Source organism: Miscanthus floridulus, chromosome 18, assembly GCF_019320115.1.
Source record: "Miscanthus floridulus cultivar M001 chromosome 18, ASM1932011v1, whole genome shotgun sequence".
In the NCBI taxonomy this organism is placed as follows: Eukaryota; Viridiplantae; Streptophyta; class Magnoliopsida; order Poales; family Poaceae; genus Miscanthus; species Miscanthus floridulus.
Genome location: NC_089597.1, coordinates 31,081,864 through 31,098,761, shown reverse-complemented (window position 1 = coordinate 31,098,761; position 16,898 = coordinate 31,081,864). Strand labels below are relative to the sequence as shown.

General features: G+C 44.2%; 2 protein-coding genes across 2 annotated transcripts; both read left to right on the top strand.

Annotated features, from left to right (window-relative positions):
* The first annotated feature begins 3,851 nt into the window (after positions 1–3,851).
* LOC136521625 (large ribosomal subunit protein eL33w-like) lies at positions 3,852–5,684 on the top strand. Its single transcript, XM_066515377.1, has 4 exons — positions 3,852–4,008; positions 4,109–4,337; positions 4,428–4,470; positions 5,492–5,684. Exons 1-3 carry the CDS (start codon positions 3,941–3,943, stop codon positions 4,467–4,469), a joined length of 339 nt encoding a protein of 112 aa, XP_066371474.1. The 5' UTR covers positions 3,852–3,940; the 3' UTR covers position 4,470; positions 5,492–5,684.
* A 1,695-nt stretch (positions 5,685–7,379) lies between these two features.
* LOC136522349 (alpha-terpineol synthase, chloroplastic-like) lies at positions 7,380–11,213 on the top strand. Its single transcript, XM_066516179.1, has 7 exons — positions 7,380–7,785; positions 7,893–8,148; positions 8,268–8,631; positions 9,175–9,393; positions 9,500–9,635; positions 10,231–10,482; positions 10,724–11,213. The coding sequence occupies exons 1-7, from the start codon at positions 7,408–7,410 to the stop codon at positions 11,018–11,020; spliced, it is 1,902 nt and encodes a 633-aa protein (XP_066372276.1). The 5' UTR covers positions 7,380–7,407; the 3' UTR covers positions 11,021–11,213.
* The last annotated feature ends 5,685 nt before the right edge of the window (positions 11,214–16,898 follow it).

The window sequence follows — 16,898 nt, the reverse complement described above, 5'->3', positions numbered from 1 at the left end:
GGTATAAATAGTAGGAGCTATTTTGTTTTGGTGATCAAGACACTTAGAGAGTGTGATCACATTTAGGTTCGATAGCCGTACTATTAAGAGGAGTGAAACTCATATCGAAATGCGGTTCTCAAAGTGCCACTAGATGCTCTAACTCATTGCATATGCATTTAGGATATAGTGGAGTGCTAACACCCTTGAAAATGTGTTGTGAAAATATGCTAACACATGTACACAAGGTGATACACTTGGTGGTTGGCACATTTGAGCAAAGGTTAGGAACTTCACCGGCAGAGTGCGGACAGTCCGACGGTGCCACCGACGCCCTAAACTCAGGTGAACGTGGTCACTGTAAGTGACCGAACGCTGGTCTCTGAAGAATCGGTGCGTTCGGTCAGTAGCAGTAGAAGAAGCGCAGCGTCGGTCGTCGACCAGACGCTAGCGCTGAAATGATCGAACGCTGGCTGGCTGCGTCCGGTCACACTGACATGGTCATGCATAGGGGAAACACTAAGTGACCAGACGCTGGGTGAGTCCGGTCGAGCATGACCGGACGCGTCCGGTCGTGAAAAGTCGTCTCTGGATGCTTACTGGAAATGACCGGACGCTGGGGTTCAGCGTCTGATCACTTTGAGCTGCTGCGTCCGGTTGTCACTTGACCATTGAGATCAGGCGATCAACATTTGAAGAGAGGGGACACGTGGCATGCATCGCGTGACTGGACGCTGAGGTCCAGCGTCCGGTCAATATGACCGGAGCGTTCGGTCACCCCATGTTGTGTAGGGGTACAACGGCTCTATTTCGTGGGGGCTTCTATTTAAGTCTCATGGCTGGCTCAAGCTCACCCTCTTGGCCATTTACATTGACATAGCAACCTTGTGAGCTTAGCCAAAGCCCTCCCACTCATCTCTATCATTGATTCATCATCTTTGTGAGATTGTGAGAGAATCCAAGTGCATTGCTTGAGTGTTTGCATCTAGAGGCACTTGGTGTTCGTGTTTTGTTGTAGGATTCACTTGTTACTCTTAGTGGTTGCCGCCACCTAGATGGCTTGGAGCAGCGAGGATCGTTGAACAGAGGTTGGCGATTGTCTCTGGCTCCAATCGTGGTGATTGTGAGAGGTTCTTGACCTTTCCCCGGCAGAGAGCCAAAATGTACTCTAGTGGATTACTCGTGGCTTGTGTGATTCTCATCTTGTGTTGGTTGTGTGGCACCCTATTAAGGGTTTGGCGTGTGATGCCAATTAGCGCGTGAACCTCCAAGTGAGTAAATCGCCACAACGAGGAGTAGCTTACCGGCAAGCAAGTGAACCTCGGTAAAAAATCATTGTGTTCATCATTTGATTCCGAGGTGATTGGTCTTCATTGGTATTCATTCTTGTGATTGGTTGGCTTCTTCTTCGACACGGCGGTATAAACAAATTGCTCACTCTCTTTACTTTACCGCAAACTAGTTGTCAAGCTCTTTAGTGTAGCTAGTTGTGAGAGCTTGTTAGTTTGGTTAGTGTGGCTCTTTAGTTAGCTTTTGAGAGCACACTAACTTAGTGTAGTGTCATAGCTATTGTGTGGATAGAAACTATATAAACTAGACTTGTGGTAGGTGGCTTGCTTTTTAGTAGGCTAGCGCAACACTTACTTCACCTCATAATTGTCTAACTGGTTTGTTAAGTGTTGTTGTAGAAATTTTTAATAGGCTATTCACCCTCCTCTAGCCATTAGGACCTTTTAGTTGCGTCCGGTCCTGCTAATGTGGCAGCACACAGAGGAGATACCGAGTGACCGGACGCTGGGTGAGTCCGATCGAGCATGACCGGACATGTTCGATCGAGAAAAATCGTTTCTGGATGCTTACTGGAAACGACCGGACGCTGAGGTCCAGCGTTCGGTCACTTCACAGCAGCGCGTCCGGTCATCACTTGATCGTTGGAATCGAGCGCTCATTATTTGTAGAGAGGGGACACGTGGCATGCATCGCACGACCGGACACTGGGGTCTTGTGTCCGGTCGATATGACTGGAGCGTCCAGTCACCCCGTGTTGTGTCTAGTGAAGGGGTACAACGGCTCTATTTCGTGGGGGCTTCTATTTAAGCCCCATGGCTGGCTCAAGCTCACTCTCTTGGCCATTTGCATTGACATAGCAACCTTGTGAGCTTAGCCAAATCCCTCACACTCATCTTATCATTGATTCATCATCTTTATGAGATTAGGAGAGAATCCAAGTGCATTGCTTGAGTGTTAGCATCTAGAGGCACTTGGCGTTCGTGTTTCGCTACGGGATTCGCTTGTTATTCTTGGTGGTTGCCGCCACCTAGATGGCTTGGAGCAGTGAGGATCGTCGAGCGGAGGTTGGTGATTGTCTCCGGCTCCGATCGTGGTGATTGTGAGGGGTTCTTGACCTTTCCCCGGCGGAGAGTCAAAATGTACTCTAGTGGATTGCTCGTGGCTTGTGTGATCCTCATCTTGTGTTGGTTGTGCGGCACCCTATTGAGGATTTGGCGTGTGATGCCAATTAGCGCGGGAACCTCCAAGTGAGTGAATCGCCACAACGAGGACTAGCTTGCCGGCAAGCAAGTGAACCTCGATAAAAAAATATTGTGTCATCATTTGATTCCGAGGTGATTGGTCTTCATTGTTATTCATTCTTATGATTGATTGGCTCCTTCCTCGACATGGCGGTATAACCTTCTTGCTCACTCTCTTTACTTTACCGTAAACTAGTTGTCAAACTTTTTAGTGTAGCTAGTTGTGAGAGTTTGTTAGGTTGGTTAGTGTGGCTCTTTAGTTAGCTTTTGAGAGCACACTAACTTAGTGTAGTGTTATAGCTATTGTGTGGATAGAAACTATATAAACTAGAATTGTGGTAGGTGGCTTGCCTTTTTAGTAGGCTAGCGCAATACTTGCTTCACCTCATATTTGTCTAACCGGTTTGTTAAGTGTTGTTGTAGAAATTTTTAATAGGCTATTCACCCCCCTCTAGCCAATATGACCTTTTAGCCCCGCCCCGTGGATCTGAGCCGCCGCCGCGTCGGGAGGCCACCCGTGATGGGGTTGCCACGCCGGAGCTCGCCTGTGCCAGGGCTGCCGCCGGAGAGAGGAGTGGTTGCCGCAGGTCGCGTTCATTGCGAAGGGAGGAGCCACCGCCAGAGGGGAGGGTGCTCATCGCGGAGAGAAGCTGCCACCAGAGAGGAGGAGCGGCTGCCGGAGAGCGTGGCCGTCACGGGAAGGAAAGGTTGATGGATCCGGTCGCGGTCGTCGCAGATTGGATGCGACGACGGAGCAGGCGCGCACGGCGAGGATGACGTCGCAGCCACATGGGGGAGCGAGCGAGATCTCACGAAGGGGAGCACACCCGCGGGGGACGGGGCGAGCGGGATCTCATGATGAGAAGCAGAGCGGGAGGAGCGTGGGGGGGGGTTGGGATCGCAGGAGACAGGTAGATGGACATACGGTGAAATGTCGTACCAAAAAAAATCCACTCTTTAGTCTTTTTTTTTTTTCGCTGTGGGAGATTCCCGCGCGTGATTCAGTGGACGGTTTCAGGCCGCATCCAACTCTTCGCCTTTCCCGTGTTTTTTTAAGTTCCTGATGCGACCACTAATCGTTTTTCTGGGACCATAGTCAGCGAGACATCATGGAACGAGGCCTCCTATTCGTAATTGGGCCGGTTATGCTGCCAGATCGGCCCATCATGGCCCAGATCGAAAGGCAGAAAAAGCAAAGAAACCCATTAACGAAATGGCCCATTTAAGCTCGCGACCTTAAACCCTAGCTTTCTCAAAGAGAGCCCTTCAGAACATCACAACCGTCCGCTGGACTCTGCGAGACGATCAAGGCCGTTCTTCTCTCCGTCCGCTGCTACATACAAGCCCGTCTCGTTTGTCTTCCCCAATCTGATCTGCACGATCTCTCTCTCGTCTCCGGCGGCGGAAGCGGAAGGAAGCAGGCGGCCACCATGGTGAAGGGACGCACGGGGCAGCGCGTCAGGCTCTACGTCCGGGGCACCATCCTCGGATACAAGAGGTGCGTTCCATGCCTCCGCTTCTTCTCCGTCTGTGTTGCTTGGATCTGGCCATTTCGCGGTTCTATTCGGCTTACGGTGGTTGCGGTGGTGGCTGTGCAGGTCCAAGTCGAACCAGTACGAGACCACGTCGCTCGTGCAGATCGAGGGGGTGAACACCAAGGAGGACGTCGCGTGGTACGCTGGCAAGCGCATGGCCTACATCTACAAGGCCAAGACCAAGAGCAGTGAGACCCGCTACAGGTGCATCTGGGGTAAGGTCACCCGCCCGCACGGCAACTCCGGCGTCGTCCGCGCCAAGTTCAAGTCGAACCTCCCGCCTGAGTCCATGGTCAGTGACGCACTCAGTACGCCGTGTGATGTGTTGCTTCCCAATTGATGCTCTATCCTGATGCTGTTTTTTTTTTTCTGATGAGTGCAGGGGCGCAAGGTCAGAGTGTTCATGTACCCTAGCAGCATCTAAGGTTAGGATCCTCGAACGTCTGACATTCTCTATTTGTTTGGCTGGTTGATGTTGAATTTGTTGTTTGTGATGGAATGATATGACAATGAATTCTGCTTAGACTGAACTCGTCATTGCTGTAGACCTAGGCTAGGAGTTTTGGGTGGTTAAATGCATCATAGTTTGTGGTTTCGGTTGTTTATTTTGAGGCACACTGAGTCTGTGTAGCAGCAAACAATGTCTATTCAGCTGTGAATAATGGTAATTCGGCTTTTGTGGTTTGGTTTGCTCATTCGGTGGGTTTATAGCTGGCTGAGGGAGTAATTCGCTTTGTGAAGATCTCAATGATACCAAGTACACGTGGAATATACATTATTATCTAATTTCATTAGTTTTCAGTATTACTCCCTCTGTTCACAAATGTAGGCATTTCATCAGTCATCAATCAATATTATAAGAGGAACAAAACTGCTGGAAAATTAACAGTGAGGGATGGGGATGGCGGCATATGCCAGAAGTGTTTACATTTGTGGAAACTTTTTAATGCTAAAAAATGCTCTCTTATGGACAGAGGGTGTATATAGTTGTTCCAACTAATGTTTTTCCTGTTCTCTATCAGTTATTCTGTTTCATGAGATGTATATTACCATTTGATTATATCAGGTTCTTTGCATTGGAGCTCATCAATGCTGTTTTGCATCATTTCTTAATAGTGCTGTCACCCTATATTGGATATAGTGATGCTTAATTTGAGCACTTGCAATTTTTATTTTTCGATTTACATTTATAATTGGGCATCTTTTCTTGCCATAGAAGTGTAAATGATATTTCTGTCCAAGCACTGATGTTTAGGGAATGTTTATTGCCTTTTTGGTACAACAGAATGGTTGTAAACATACCTTATCCTGTTTAGAAAATTGGACATGTGGCTCCCAACAAAGTTTGAACTTGTAGCTTGATCCAATGCTTAACCCTTTCAAAAATTCCATATACATAACCTGCGATGCCTTTGCTTATGCTATTCTGGGCTTCTATGTCTACAGGTTTTGTTGGATTAAAGATGGACTAGAAATGGCCATGCATATTTCTTACTTCTCTCTGAGCTTAAAATGCCGTGTTGGCAACTTAGATTGTTCATTACTGAACCTGTTGAAGTTCTGCCAAAATTTGTTGCCCAACGAATGAACTATTGTCATATTGTTATGCCCGCAGCAGAGCTTATTTTGCCCCGTGACATCAATGTCTGATTGCAGTATTTTCAAATTCCTGTGGTCATATTTTCCCTATTGTCTACAATGTTCTTGTGCCACATCTCAAATACCATCGTGCATGATATTGGTGTGGATCTTCTTTTACACTGCTCTGGGATGCTTTGATGTATGCTTTTTCAAAACCATTTCTGCAAAATTTATGGACACACGATTAGCTGGTGGCGATGTACCCGGCCTTTCTATACATAGGGCATGTTTGCGTGGATCATGTTCAACCCAATTTTTTTTTTTTAAGTTTAAATTTACGATGGTGATGTCAATTGCATAATTGCGTTGGTATGGTCATATTCACTCAAGGTCTCATCAGGTGCAGTGATCCTTGACAGTTTTACAACTTACCAATCGCTTTTTTAAGAATCAGCTACCAGCAAATCTTTTTAATGAAATCTGTCATTTTGCAACCTCAAAGTAATTTTTATGAATCCTGCCATTATGTTACCTCAAGATAATCACTGCATTTGGTTGGTATAGTTCCAGCTTGTTTCAGCTTATTCTCTCTCATAGAATACTATTCAATCATCCAAAACCCTACAAAAACACTGTAGCGCGGACCATCCGAACGCCCTGAATCACACTATGGGGGTGTTCGGGACGGTTCTGCTCCATGTTTTTTAGTTTCGCTTTACGCTTTTTTTTAGGTCAAACAGGTTAAGCTCCACATGCTTTGTTTGAGAAAAAATGGTGAAGTTGTAAGAGCACCTCGAAGGGTGCTTCATAAACTCTTCTTTTTTTTTTGAGCTGTTTTACGGTGGAGTTTATGGAGACTTCACGAAGCGGTCTCAAACATGCCCTATGTTTCACGTTGTAACTAAAATGTGTTTGGCGTCGCATCTTAATCACGTGTTTCACGCTTGTAACTAAAATACGTTTGGCATCACGTTCAACATTGCAAACTGCTGGCGACATGCGGTTTTAGATACTTAGGAAACAAAAGGCAAGTCTGAATACTACACTCACAGTAGGGCTCCTAAAAAATAATCACATCATGTTACACGTTCGTAACTAAAATATGCTTGCCATCACGTTCAACACTGCAAACTGCTGGTGAAGTGCAAAACTAAATGTTCAGGATGCAAAAGCAGTTCTAAATACTACAGTCTAGGTAATTGGTCTTCCATGAGCTCTAGAGAATTCAGCTAAATTCTTTCAACTGAGTAGACAATATCATTGATCAAGAAATGCCAACTTCATCGAGAAGATTCAATTTCACGGCTTGAGTGCGACTTCCCCTGAGTGTCTGCTTGCAAAACCGGACAACAGAGTTTACAAGATTTGAGTGGATCTCTTGTCGGCCTAGTTGTAGGATTAGCACTACAGAGTTTACAAGATTTGAGTGGATCTCTTGTCGGCCTAGTTGTAAGATTAGCACTCTAGGCTCCATTCGCTTGTATAATTCGTACTTTTCAGTTTGTTTTTTCAGTTGGAACAGTGTTTTTCTCTCTCAACAAATCAGGCTTGTTTTTTCAGCGAAGCGAACGGGGCCGAAACGTGGTACTGAACCAATGAAGCCCCAGACGCAAGAGGTTCACGTTAAACTTGCCACTAATCAGCCCGAGGACATGACATTGACCACGTAGTAGGTAGTACTACTAAGCTCGGCCTAGCTACATAAAGACATGCACATGCGTGGTTGTGCCATTGTGGCGCAAATTGTAGCAGCAAGCATATTCCAAGAACATCGCTGGAAAATGACAGGCAGCACCATGAACATGAAGCTAGCAGCACAGTGCAGCCGTGGCTGCCGTCCTGCCGTTGGTCCCTCTGCCGGAGCACCGCCGCCAGTGGTCATGGCCGGCGCCGTGGCGTCGCCCGGCAAGCAAATGCTGCTGGTTCGACAGCACCCTCCGGGCCCGGGGAGGCATCTGCCTTCACTTGGCTTGAGCTGGACAAGCAGGGCCGCCGGTGTCGTCGTTGCTAGTGCCACCGCCACCGCCGCCACTAGTAGTAGGCAGCCAAAAGAGGAGGATCGTCGTGCGAGCAGAAACATCTCGGGTTTTCAGCCATCCATCTGGGGAGATTTCTTCCTTACCTACTCCAGTCCTCTGGCTTCGTCGTCCGCTCAAAAGGTCTGTAACAATCTGTTATTTAGTGGCATCTTGTTGATCTAAAACTCGTTTATTTAAGCTGAGCATTGATCCGCCATGCATCTGAAAGACTGAAAACATTTCAACAGGCATGGACGGTACATCGCGCAGAACAACTGAAGGAAGAAGTGGCAAAACTGATAGCAGCTTCAAGTGCTTCTAGCCTGTACAATAGGATTCATCTCATTCATGTCTTGGAGCGTCTTTGTCTGGATCATCTTTTCGAAGACGAGATCAGTGATATGCTAACTCAAATTAGTAACGTTGATGTTAGTGGCTGTGATCTTCAAACGGTGGCTATGTGGTTCTATCTTCTCCGAAAGCATGGATACAAGGTCTCATCAGGTAACCAAAACACATTAAACTCCTAATTTGCAGCCTTTACAAATCAAAATTATGTTGCTCATTAAAGAAATTTATTTTTGTTCTAAGTACAAAAATAATTCTTGAATTATCTGTTCCAGATGTCTTTGGCAGGTTCAGAGACGAACAGGGGAGTTTTGCAGCAAACAATCCAAGGGGTCTACTGAACCTTTACAATGCTGCTTGTCTCAGGACGCATGGAGAGATAATACTTGATGAGGCTATTTCCTTCACGACGAAGTGTTTAAAGTCAATAGCACCCTACATGGAAACATCATTAGCAAGTGAAATAAAGCGTGCGCTTGAGATCCCCGTTCCTAGAAGTGTAAGAATTTATGAAGCCAAAACTCATATAGCTGAATATGGAAAAGAGACTGAAGCTAATGAACTGGTATTGGAACTAGCAAAGCTCAACTATAATCTTGTGCAGCTCCAACATCAAGAAGAGCTAAAAATCATAACAAGGTGAAGTGACAGTCTATCCATTCAAAATTAGAGTAGGTCACTTAACAATGTCGTTAGTCAAACTTCTCTAACTTTGACCAAGTTTATAGAAAAAGCACCAGCATTTAGAACATCAAACTAGTTTTATTAAATTCTCCATAGAATTAATATATTTTGATAGTGCATAGGTGTTAGTATATTTTTTTTCTAAAAACTTAGTCAATATTAGAGAAGTTTAGCTTATAATAAAACTAAAGTAACATATAATTTAGAACTGAGGGACTTTCTCTTTAAAATAATTACTATCGTGAAGCACAATTATATATATGGATGAGTGACACCAATAGATAGTTCTAGCTCAGGTAGTTCAGGTATACCCAATTTCTTTACTTTATATCTGTAGAAGTTCAATTTCATGCGCCGTGGGTCACCTAATGGTCTACAAAACAGAAGTTGCATTCCTAGTCACAACAGAAAATATGGAGACAACCATGATATCAATTTTTTTGTGGGCATTATTAAACATTTCATATTTGAAGTTGTGGTTTAATTAAGAATTAGCAGGTGGTGGAATGATCTAGAACTTCAGTCAAGGCTATCATTTGCTCGAGACAGAGTTGTGGAGTGCTACTTTTGGATGGTGGGAGTATACTTTGAACCAAGTTACTCACGAGCTCGAATAATATTGTCAAAAGTTCTTGCTATTGTGTCCTTATTGGACGACACTTATGATGTCTATGGAACTTCACAAGAGTGTGAGTTATTTACCAAGTGTATAGAAAGGTTTGTGTTCTTGTCTTGATGATTGAAATTGAACTCTTTATCTACTCTGAATAATACTAGAAGAAAATAACGTAGCTAATACATGATGAAAATTGCTTTGGTCCAGCTGGGACCCTGCAGTCACCGAAGATCTCCCAGAGAACATGAAGTTCATTTTAGGGAAAATTTTGGATACTTGCCAAAGCATTGAGGATGAGCTAGCACTGGAGGAGAAATACCGCATGCACTACCTAAAAATTTTTGTGGGTGAAATTTTCCCATATTGTCTGTATCTTTAGTACTTAGATTTTTTTTTGCGAGTATCTTTAGTACTTAGTTTACATCTCCTATGCTGTCAATTAATTGACTACAAGCCATATATTCGTTATCAACACAAAAGCCCAGTTTTCATTCATGTCAGCTGCCCCATACATGGTTTACCTACATCCTTCATACTAAGGGTGCGAATGTGCAGATGTTTCTGGACCACTGGACCACTCAGATAGTGATTCAGAGCTCTTTTTTTTAATATCTAGATATTTTCTAGAATATTGGACACAAATTAAGATAGTATCACCTCAGATATCGTTCAAATATAAGAACAATTAACAATATCTGTCAAATATCAGATATCTAGTTGGACAATTTAGATAGTTAGGTCGGATATTTCATTCGAATAATTTGTATCGGATGGCCATGGTTGTATGCCCAATTTTAATAAATCCTAAGATGAATTTCAGCCCAAAAGGATAAGTAAAATAGAGTTTCTTATTTTTTTTCCTTATGTATTTATATGTACGAGGTATAATTAATTATGAGGTATCACTTACCGACGTTTATTTGTCCCATAATATGCAGATTGTAGATCTAGTAAGAGCCTATAATAAGGAGGTAAAATGGCGAGAGCAAGGGTATGTCCCTGCAACCATTGAGGAACACTTGCAGGTTTCAGCAAGAAGTGGTGCTTGTCACCTCTTGTCGTGCACATCATTTGTTGGAATGGGAGATGTGGCAGCTCAAGAAGCTTTCGAATGGGTATGTAGTGTGCCAAAAATAGTACAGGCGCTCTGCATTATTCTCAGGCTTTCTGATGATCTCAAGTCATATGAGGTAATATTTATTTTGGTTTTGCAACCTATATGATCTCATTGTTTCAGACTTCAAGTTATAACAGAAATGGGTTTACTCTTTACTGTACCATATCGTAAAGCTACATTTTTTTGGTACTGACTATTGTTAGAAATTAAAAAGAATAGGAGACATTATTGCACATGCATACTGCCTAATATAATATTTACAGCTGCTGCCTTCCCGGAAGTATAACCAAGCAATTGCATATATATGTGTGCAGCGAGAGAAAATGACCTCACATGTTGCTTCGACAATAGAAAGCTGCATGAAAGAGCACCAAGTCCCACTTGAAGTGGCACGTGTGAAGATACAAGAAATGATAGATGAAACCTGGAAAGATTTTAACGAGGAATGGCTGAACATGAACAATCACCAGCCGACAGAGTTACTGGAGAGGATCTTCAACCTGACAAGAACAATGGTGTATATGTACCAACAAGATGACGCGTACACAAATTGTCATGTCATCAAAGACACTATAAACTCGTTGTTTGTCGAGCCTGTTTCGATAGCATAGGACATTCACTGAATAATTGTGAAGCGCCATGGTTGTGAGGACGTGACTATTGCATTCCTTGTGTTCACGTACTTCAGACGACAAAATTTGAGGGGGTCTTTGCCGCTAAGGAGTGTTTGTTTTTAGCTACTAGTCGTGTTTCATCTTTAGTTGCTTCTCTTTTTTTTATGCTTGGTTTTATCTAGTCACTAAACTTCCTCATGTAATTAATTAGCTGCTATTGAACTTTGTTGGTGATTCTCTTGTAAGATTCGCCTTGCAAGGATCGTGTTGAGCTTGGTATATAACCCTGTCCTTATTAAGATATGTGTTGTAAACTTTCTCTTTCTCCGAATAAAAAGCGTGCTCAGACACGGTTGCAAAAAAATGATATAGCCATATGCATTTTATGATTTGGTTAGTTGAGGACCATAAAGTTCATACATGTTGTATGAAAAATATTCTTGTTATAAGTACAAAACCTTTTAAGAAATGTTATTTTGTCAATCTTGGAGAGGTAACTTCCAGAAAACAGAAGGTCCTTCATGCTTTCTGACAGATGTCACAGTTGGTGACAAGGAATACACATCCTTTTTCATGCCTTTCCAAAAAATAGTTTCTTCAACTTGGACACCTAGGGGCGAAGAAGAGCAGCCATTTGTCACGTAAAGGGCCTATGCTGTGCATTTGTGATTTGGACTACACTAGCTGGATCAAGGCTCGTAAGTCGGCCTGCGAGCCGCAGGGTTGTATCGCTGGGCTTTGGCCCATTTACTTGTGCACTGACTAAAACCAGCTGTGTGGGAGGTTGGGCGGACAACTAAGAACAATCAAAACATATTGCCTTCTTCCTCTGCCTTGCTCCGAGACGGCACCGCCGTGCTGCTCTGCCGCGCGCATACGCCGGCAAGCCCTCCAGTTACCTCAGATCGTAACATTTGATATCAAGAGCCTCCCAATCCGCTGCCGATCTTGGATTTGTAAAATCTCGCAGCCTGCGGTTGAATCCAGAGACGCTTCGTGGTTGAACGCGATCCAATCCACCACCGCCGCCGCCACCCAAACCATTAGCCACCACCTTTCCTCAGCCTCCACCAGCACAAACTCGATTGGCACCCTGTCGATCCGCTTTTCTCTCGTTTCGATCGATCCGCCACCACCACCACCACCTCCGGTCCATCAGCCTCTGCCACCACCACCACCTCCGGTCCACCCGCCACCACCACCACCACCTCCGCCTCCCCTTCCACTGGCGCACAAACCCAAACCCCCAACCCTAACTGCTCGTATGGCGACCGCTGAAGAGAAGCTCGATGCGCTCGCTGCGCAGATGAAGTCCATGCTCCTGCTCATGGAGACCTTCAACCGTTGGCGCCCCGAGGTCGACCACTTCTCCACGGAGCTTAGCAAGGACCTCAAGACCCTAACATCGCACGTGGAGGCGTTGGAAGCAAACACCGCTCCGCCATCGGCCCCAAAGCACGAGGAAGAGGTTCAGGCCATGGGCCACGGCGTCGAATCACCACCATAGGGGACTGATGGGGGGACCGTGGTCCTCCCTCAACCCCTGGCCAATGGTCAGTCAAATGCATCCCCCATCCACATCCCTGACTCTCATGCTCTAGTTCACTATCACCCTGCTCACACACACCATGAATGTCGTTTGCCTAAAGCCCAGTTCCCAAAATTTGATGGTTCTCACCCCAAAGTTTGGAAGGAAAAAGCTGAGAAATATTTTGACATGTTCAATGTGCCTGTTCACCGTTGGGCTTAGTACGCCACACTTCACTTCAAGGGTCATGCAGCGTTATGGTTGCAGACTTATGAAGCACAGCACGGGGTTGATAATTGGGTAGAGTTATGTATTGCTGTTGAGTCTAAATTTAGCAAAGATCTCTATCACAATTTCATGCAAGAGCTCCTTAGCATAAAACAAACCTCAGATGTCCAGGATTACTATGATAGATTCCAAACCACCATGCATAAAGTGCTTGTGCATAACAATCATCTAGATGATGTTTTCTTTGTCAGCAAATTCCTACAAGGGCTGAATCCTGATATTAGGTTTGCTATTGTGTTACACAAACTGAGAACGGTTGATGTGGTGTTTTCATTGGCACTCATGCAGGCCGACGTGTTGGAGTCACAACCCAAGACATATGGCAAGCGTCCTTACCGGGAGTTCAATAAGTACCACGGGAAGCTAACTCAAGCTGCTCCAACAGGTCTGTTGGGAGCACCACCAACTGAAGACACAAAACCAAAATGGGAAGATAAGCTTGTCTCTCTACGTGCTCAACGTCGTGCTCAGGGCTTGTGTATGAAGTGTGGTGAAAAATGGGGAAGAAACCACAAATGTCCTGACAAAATGTCCTTACATGTATTGGAAGAGTTCATGGAGATTATTTCTGATGACAATTCTCCAGACCAGGACAGTTCTGACTCAAGCGATGAAGATGAGGCATTATTCTCATTATCTCAGGTAGCAATAGTGGGAGTCCAAGGGAAGAAAACAGCCAAGTTACATGGCATTGTCAAGAATCAAGAACTCCTCATTCTAATTGACTTGGGTAGCTCTAGTACATTCATCTATGAAAAGACTGCCAAAGCCTTGAACTGCACACTTACTCCAGCTCCTGTGATACAAGTTACTGTGGCCAGTGGTGGTAAATTGCGAAGCAATCAGCAGGTGCTTAATTTCACTTGGTGGTCTTAGGGTAATACTTTCACCACAACTGCTCATGTTTTGCCACTACCATATTATGACCTGGTTCTGGGTATGGACTAGTTGGAACTCCACAGTCCCATGTGGATACACTGGAAAAGGAGATTGTTGAGGTTTACATATGAAGGCAAGAGAATCAGTCTCAAAGGCATGAAGGACAGTTTGTCTAGCTGTCACAAGGTCAAAGCTCAAAAGCTGAAAGGGCTTCTCCGGAAGGGGGGCGTAGCTCAACTGATTCATCTTTGCCAAGCCTTAGAACCAAAAGCTCCAGAACACATACCTAACACGGTCCAACAGTTGGTTCAGCAACATGCCCATCTGTTCAAAGACCTTGACTCTCTTCCACCGCAACGAGAGTTTGATCATAGCATTCCTTTGCTCCCTGAAGTCAAGCCGGTCAATGTCAAGCCCTATCGATATTCTCCAACTCAGAAGGACGAAATTGAGCGTCAAATCCAAGAAATGTTAACCAATGGCATAATTCGACCTAGTTAGAGCCCGTTTGCCTCTCCAGTGCTACTGGCTAAGAAGAAGGATGGTAGTTGGTGTTTCTGTGTTGACTACAGGTAGCTCAACAACATTACCATGAAGAACAAATATCCACTTCCTGTTGTTGATGAACTGTTAGATGAGTTACATGGTGCTGCCTACTTCACGAAGCTTGACATGCGTTCTGGTTATCATCGGATTCGTGTACTGCCTGCTGATGAGGCCAAAACGACATTTCAGACACACAGTGGACATTGGGAATTCAGGATTACGCCTTTTGGGCTCACCAACGCCCCGTATACATTTCAAGCATTAATGAATACAATATTTTAGCCTCTCCTGCGCCACTGTGTGTTAGTCTTTGTGGACGACATATTAATCTACAACCCAACATTGGAATCCCATCTGGAGCATCTTTGGCAAGTTTTTACTATCCTCAGTGAGCATCAGTTGCTGCTTAAATGGTCCAAATGTTCATTTGCTTAGCAAAGTCTCGAGTACCTCGGTCACATAATTAGTCGTCAAGGGGTGTCTATAGATCCTAAGAAGATTGAAGCAATGGCGAATTGGCCCTCACCAACTGATGCTCGGCAGCTTAGGGGATTCCTCGAACTCTTCGAGTACTATCGGAAATTTATCAAGAATTATGGACTGCTTAGCCGGCCTCTCACTGATCTCCTCAAGAAAGATACACTGTTTCATTGGACACCGCAGCTTTAGATCAGTTTTGATACATTGACGCAAGCTCTAGTTTCTGCTCCTGTATTGGTACTGCCGGATTTCACCAAGTCTTTCACTATTGAGACTGATGCCTCCTCTACAGGCATTGGCGCGGTATTATCCCAGGATCAACATCCAGTGGCTTATATCAGCAAGGCATTAGGACCCAAAGCACATGCTCTATCCACACATGAGAAGGAATGCATGGTAGTGATTCTGGCGATCAGCAAATGGAAATCCTACCTACAACACAAGGAATTTACTATTCTAGCCTATCACAAAAGCCTCATCCATCTCGGGGAACAGAGACCGTATGAAGGGATGCAGCAAAAGGCTTTCATGATTCTTATCTCCAAGAAACAAAAAGGATTTTTTTGATAATAACTTTATCAGAAATTTTTGCCCAAGTGGCTTCGATTCCTTTGCTTTCAAAGCTTCAGTTGGTGCTTCAGGAGGGATGTTGACAATTTGGAAAAGTGCATTGTTTAGTGGAACTGAAAATTTTCAGAATTAATATGCTTTATCAGTTCAATTCACCTCAAAGCTCAATAATGATTGCTGGGTTCTTACTAATATCTATGCCCCATGCACCCCAAATGGAAAGAGGAGCTTCTTGGAATGGTTTGGAAATATCCAAATGCCTCCTCACATTGATTGGTTAATTGTAGGTGATTTCAATTTGATCAGAAAGCCAGAAGATAGAAACAGGGAGGGAGGGGATATCAATGAAATGTACCTGTTTAATGAAGCAATTAGTGCCCTTGGAATTGTTGAACTGCCTCTTCTGGGTAGACATTTTACATGGACCAACAAGCAGACACCACCACTGATGGAGAGACTGGACTAGTTTTTCTCCTCAACTTCCTGGACAGTCAAGTATCCAAAGTCAGTAGTGAAATCCCTAGTCATGGAGACATCTAATCATTGGCCATGTATTGTTGAGATAGACACTAAAATTCCAAGAGGAGGAATCTTTAGGTTTGAAAATCATTGGCTGGATAGAGAGGATTTTATTCCTATTCTACTACAGGGTTGGTCCTTGGAACAGGAAAATCTAGACCCAGCAAAACCTATCACTGCAAAATTTAAGAATCTCAGGAGAATGTTAAAATCATGGCAATAAAAAAATTCAAGTTTAGCTTCTTCCATTGCTAATGTCAAGGCAGTTCTGCACCTCCTAGATGCCATAGAATGCTTTAGAGATCTTTCTCTTTTGGAATGGAACTTCAGAGATATCATAAGCACCAAGCCCATTTCTCTCCTTAAAAAGCAGAGAACTTATTGGAAACAAAGAGAAAAGATAAACTGGGTAAAAGAAGGGGATGCTGGTACCAGATATTTTCACGCTCATGCCACCATCACTCGTAGGAAAAATACCATCGCATCTGTTCAAGCCAATGCTGGTAGTGTGTTGACTCAACATGAGGAAAAGGCTAATCATTTTTGGGAGGCTTTCAAAGAAAGGCTGGGAAAGTCAGAATTCAGCGGTGTGCTATTCAATCTAAACAATCTTCTTAATAATACTAAAGACCTAAGGGGGCTGGAGACACCCTTTGATAAAATAGAGATTGATCAAGTGATTGCAGAACTCCCAAACAATAAATCCCCAGGCCTAGATGGTTTCAATAATGAATTTTTGAAAGGTTGTTGGCCTCTTATAGCAGATGATTTCTATAGGCTTTGTCATGACTTTTGCAACAACAACATATGCCTAAGAAGCCTGAATTCTTCTTACATAACCCTGATTTCCAAGAAAGAAGGGCCAACCACTGCCTCAGATTACAGACCAATATCTTTTCTAAATTCTTCTCTTAAGCTCTTGACAAAGGTCCTGGCCAACAGATTGCAAAAGGTAATAAAGAAATTGATTCACAGAAACCAATATGGCTTCATCAAGAGTAGAACAATTTAGGATTGTGTAGCTTGGGCCCTTGAGTACTTACACCTTTGCCACAAGTCCAAGAG

Excerpts from the sequence above, each read along its gene's own strand:
- LOC136522349 (XM_066516179.1), top strand. The coding sequence starts at position 7,408 with ATGACAGGCAGCACCATGAACATGAAGCTAGCAGCACAGTGCAGCCGT. Across the intron at positions 9,394-9,499 it reads TTTACCAAGTGTATAGAAAG|CTGGGACCCTGCAGTCACCG; the intron begins GTTTGTGTTCTT and ends GCTTTGGTCCAG. Across the intron at positions 9,636-10,230 it reads TGCACTACCTAAAAATTTTT|ATTGTAGATCTAGTAAGAGC; the intron begins GTGGGTGAAATT and ends CATAATATGCAG.
- LOC136521625 (XM_066515377.1), top strand. The coding sequence starts at position 3,941 with ATGGTGAAGGGACGCACGGGGCAGCGCGTCAGGCTCTACGTCCGGGGC. Across the intron at positions 4,009-4,108 it reads ACCATCCTCGGATACAAGAG|GTCCAAGTCGAACCAGTACG; the intron begins GTGCGTTCCATG and ends GTGGCTGTGCAG. Across the intron at positions 4,338-4,427 it reads ACCTCCCGCCTGAGTCCATG|GGGCGCAAGGTCAGAGTGTT; the intron begins GTCAGTGACGCA and ends TGATGAGTGCAG.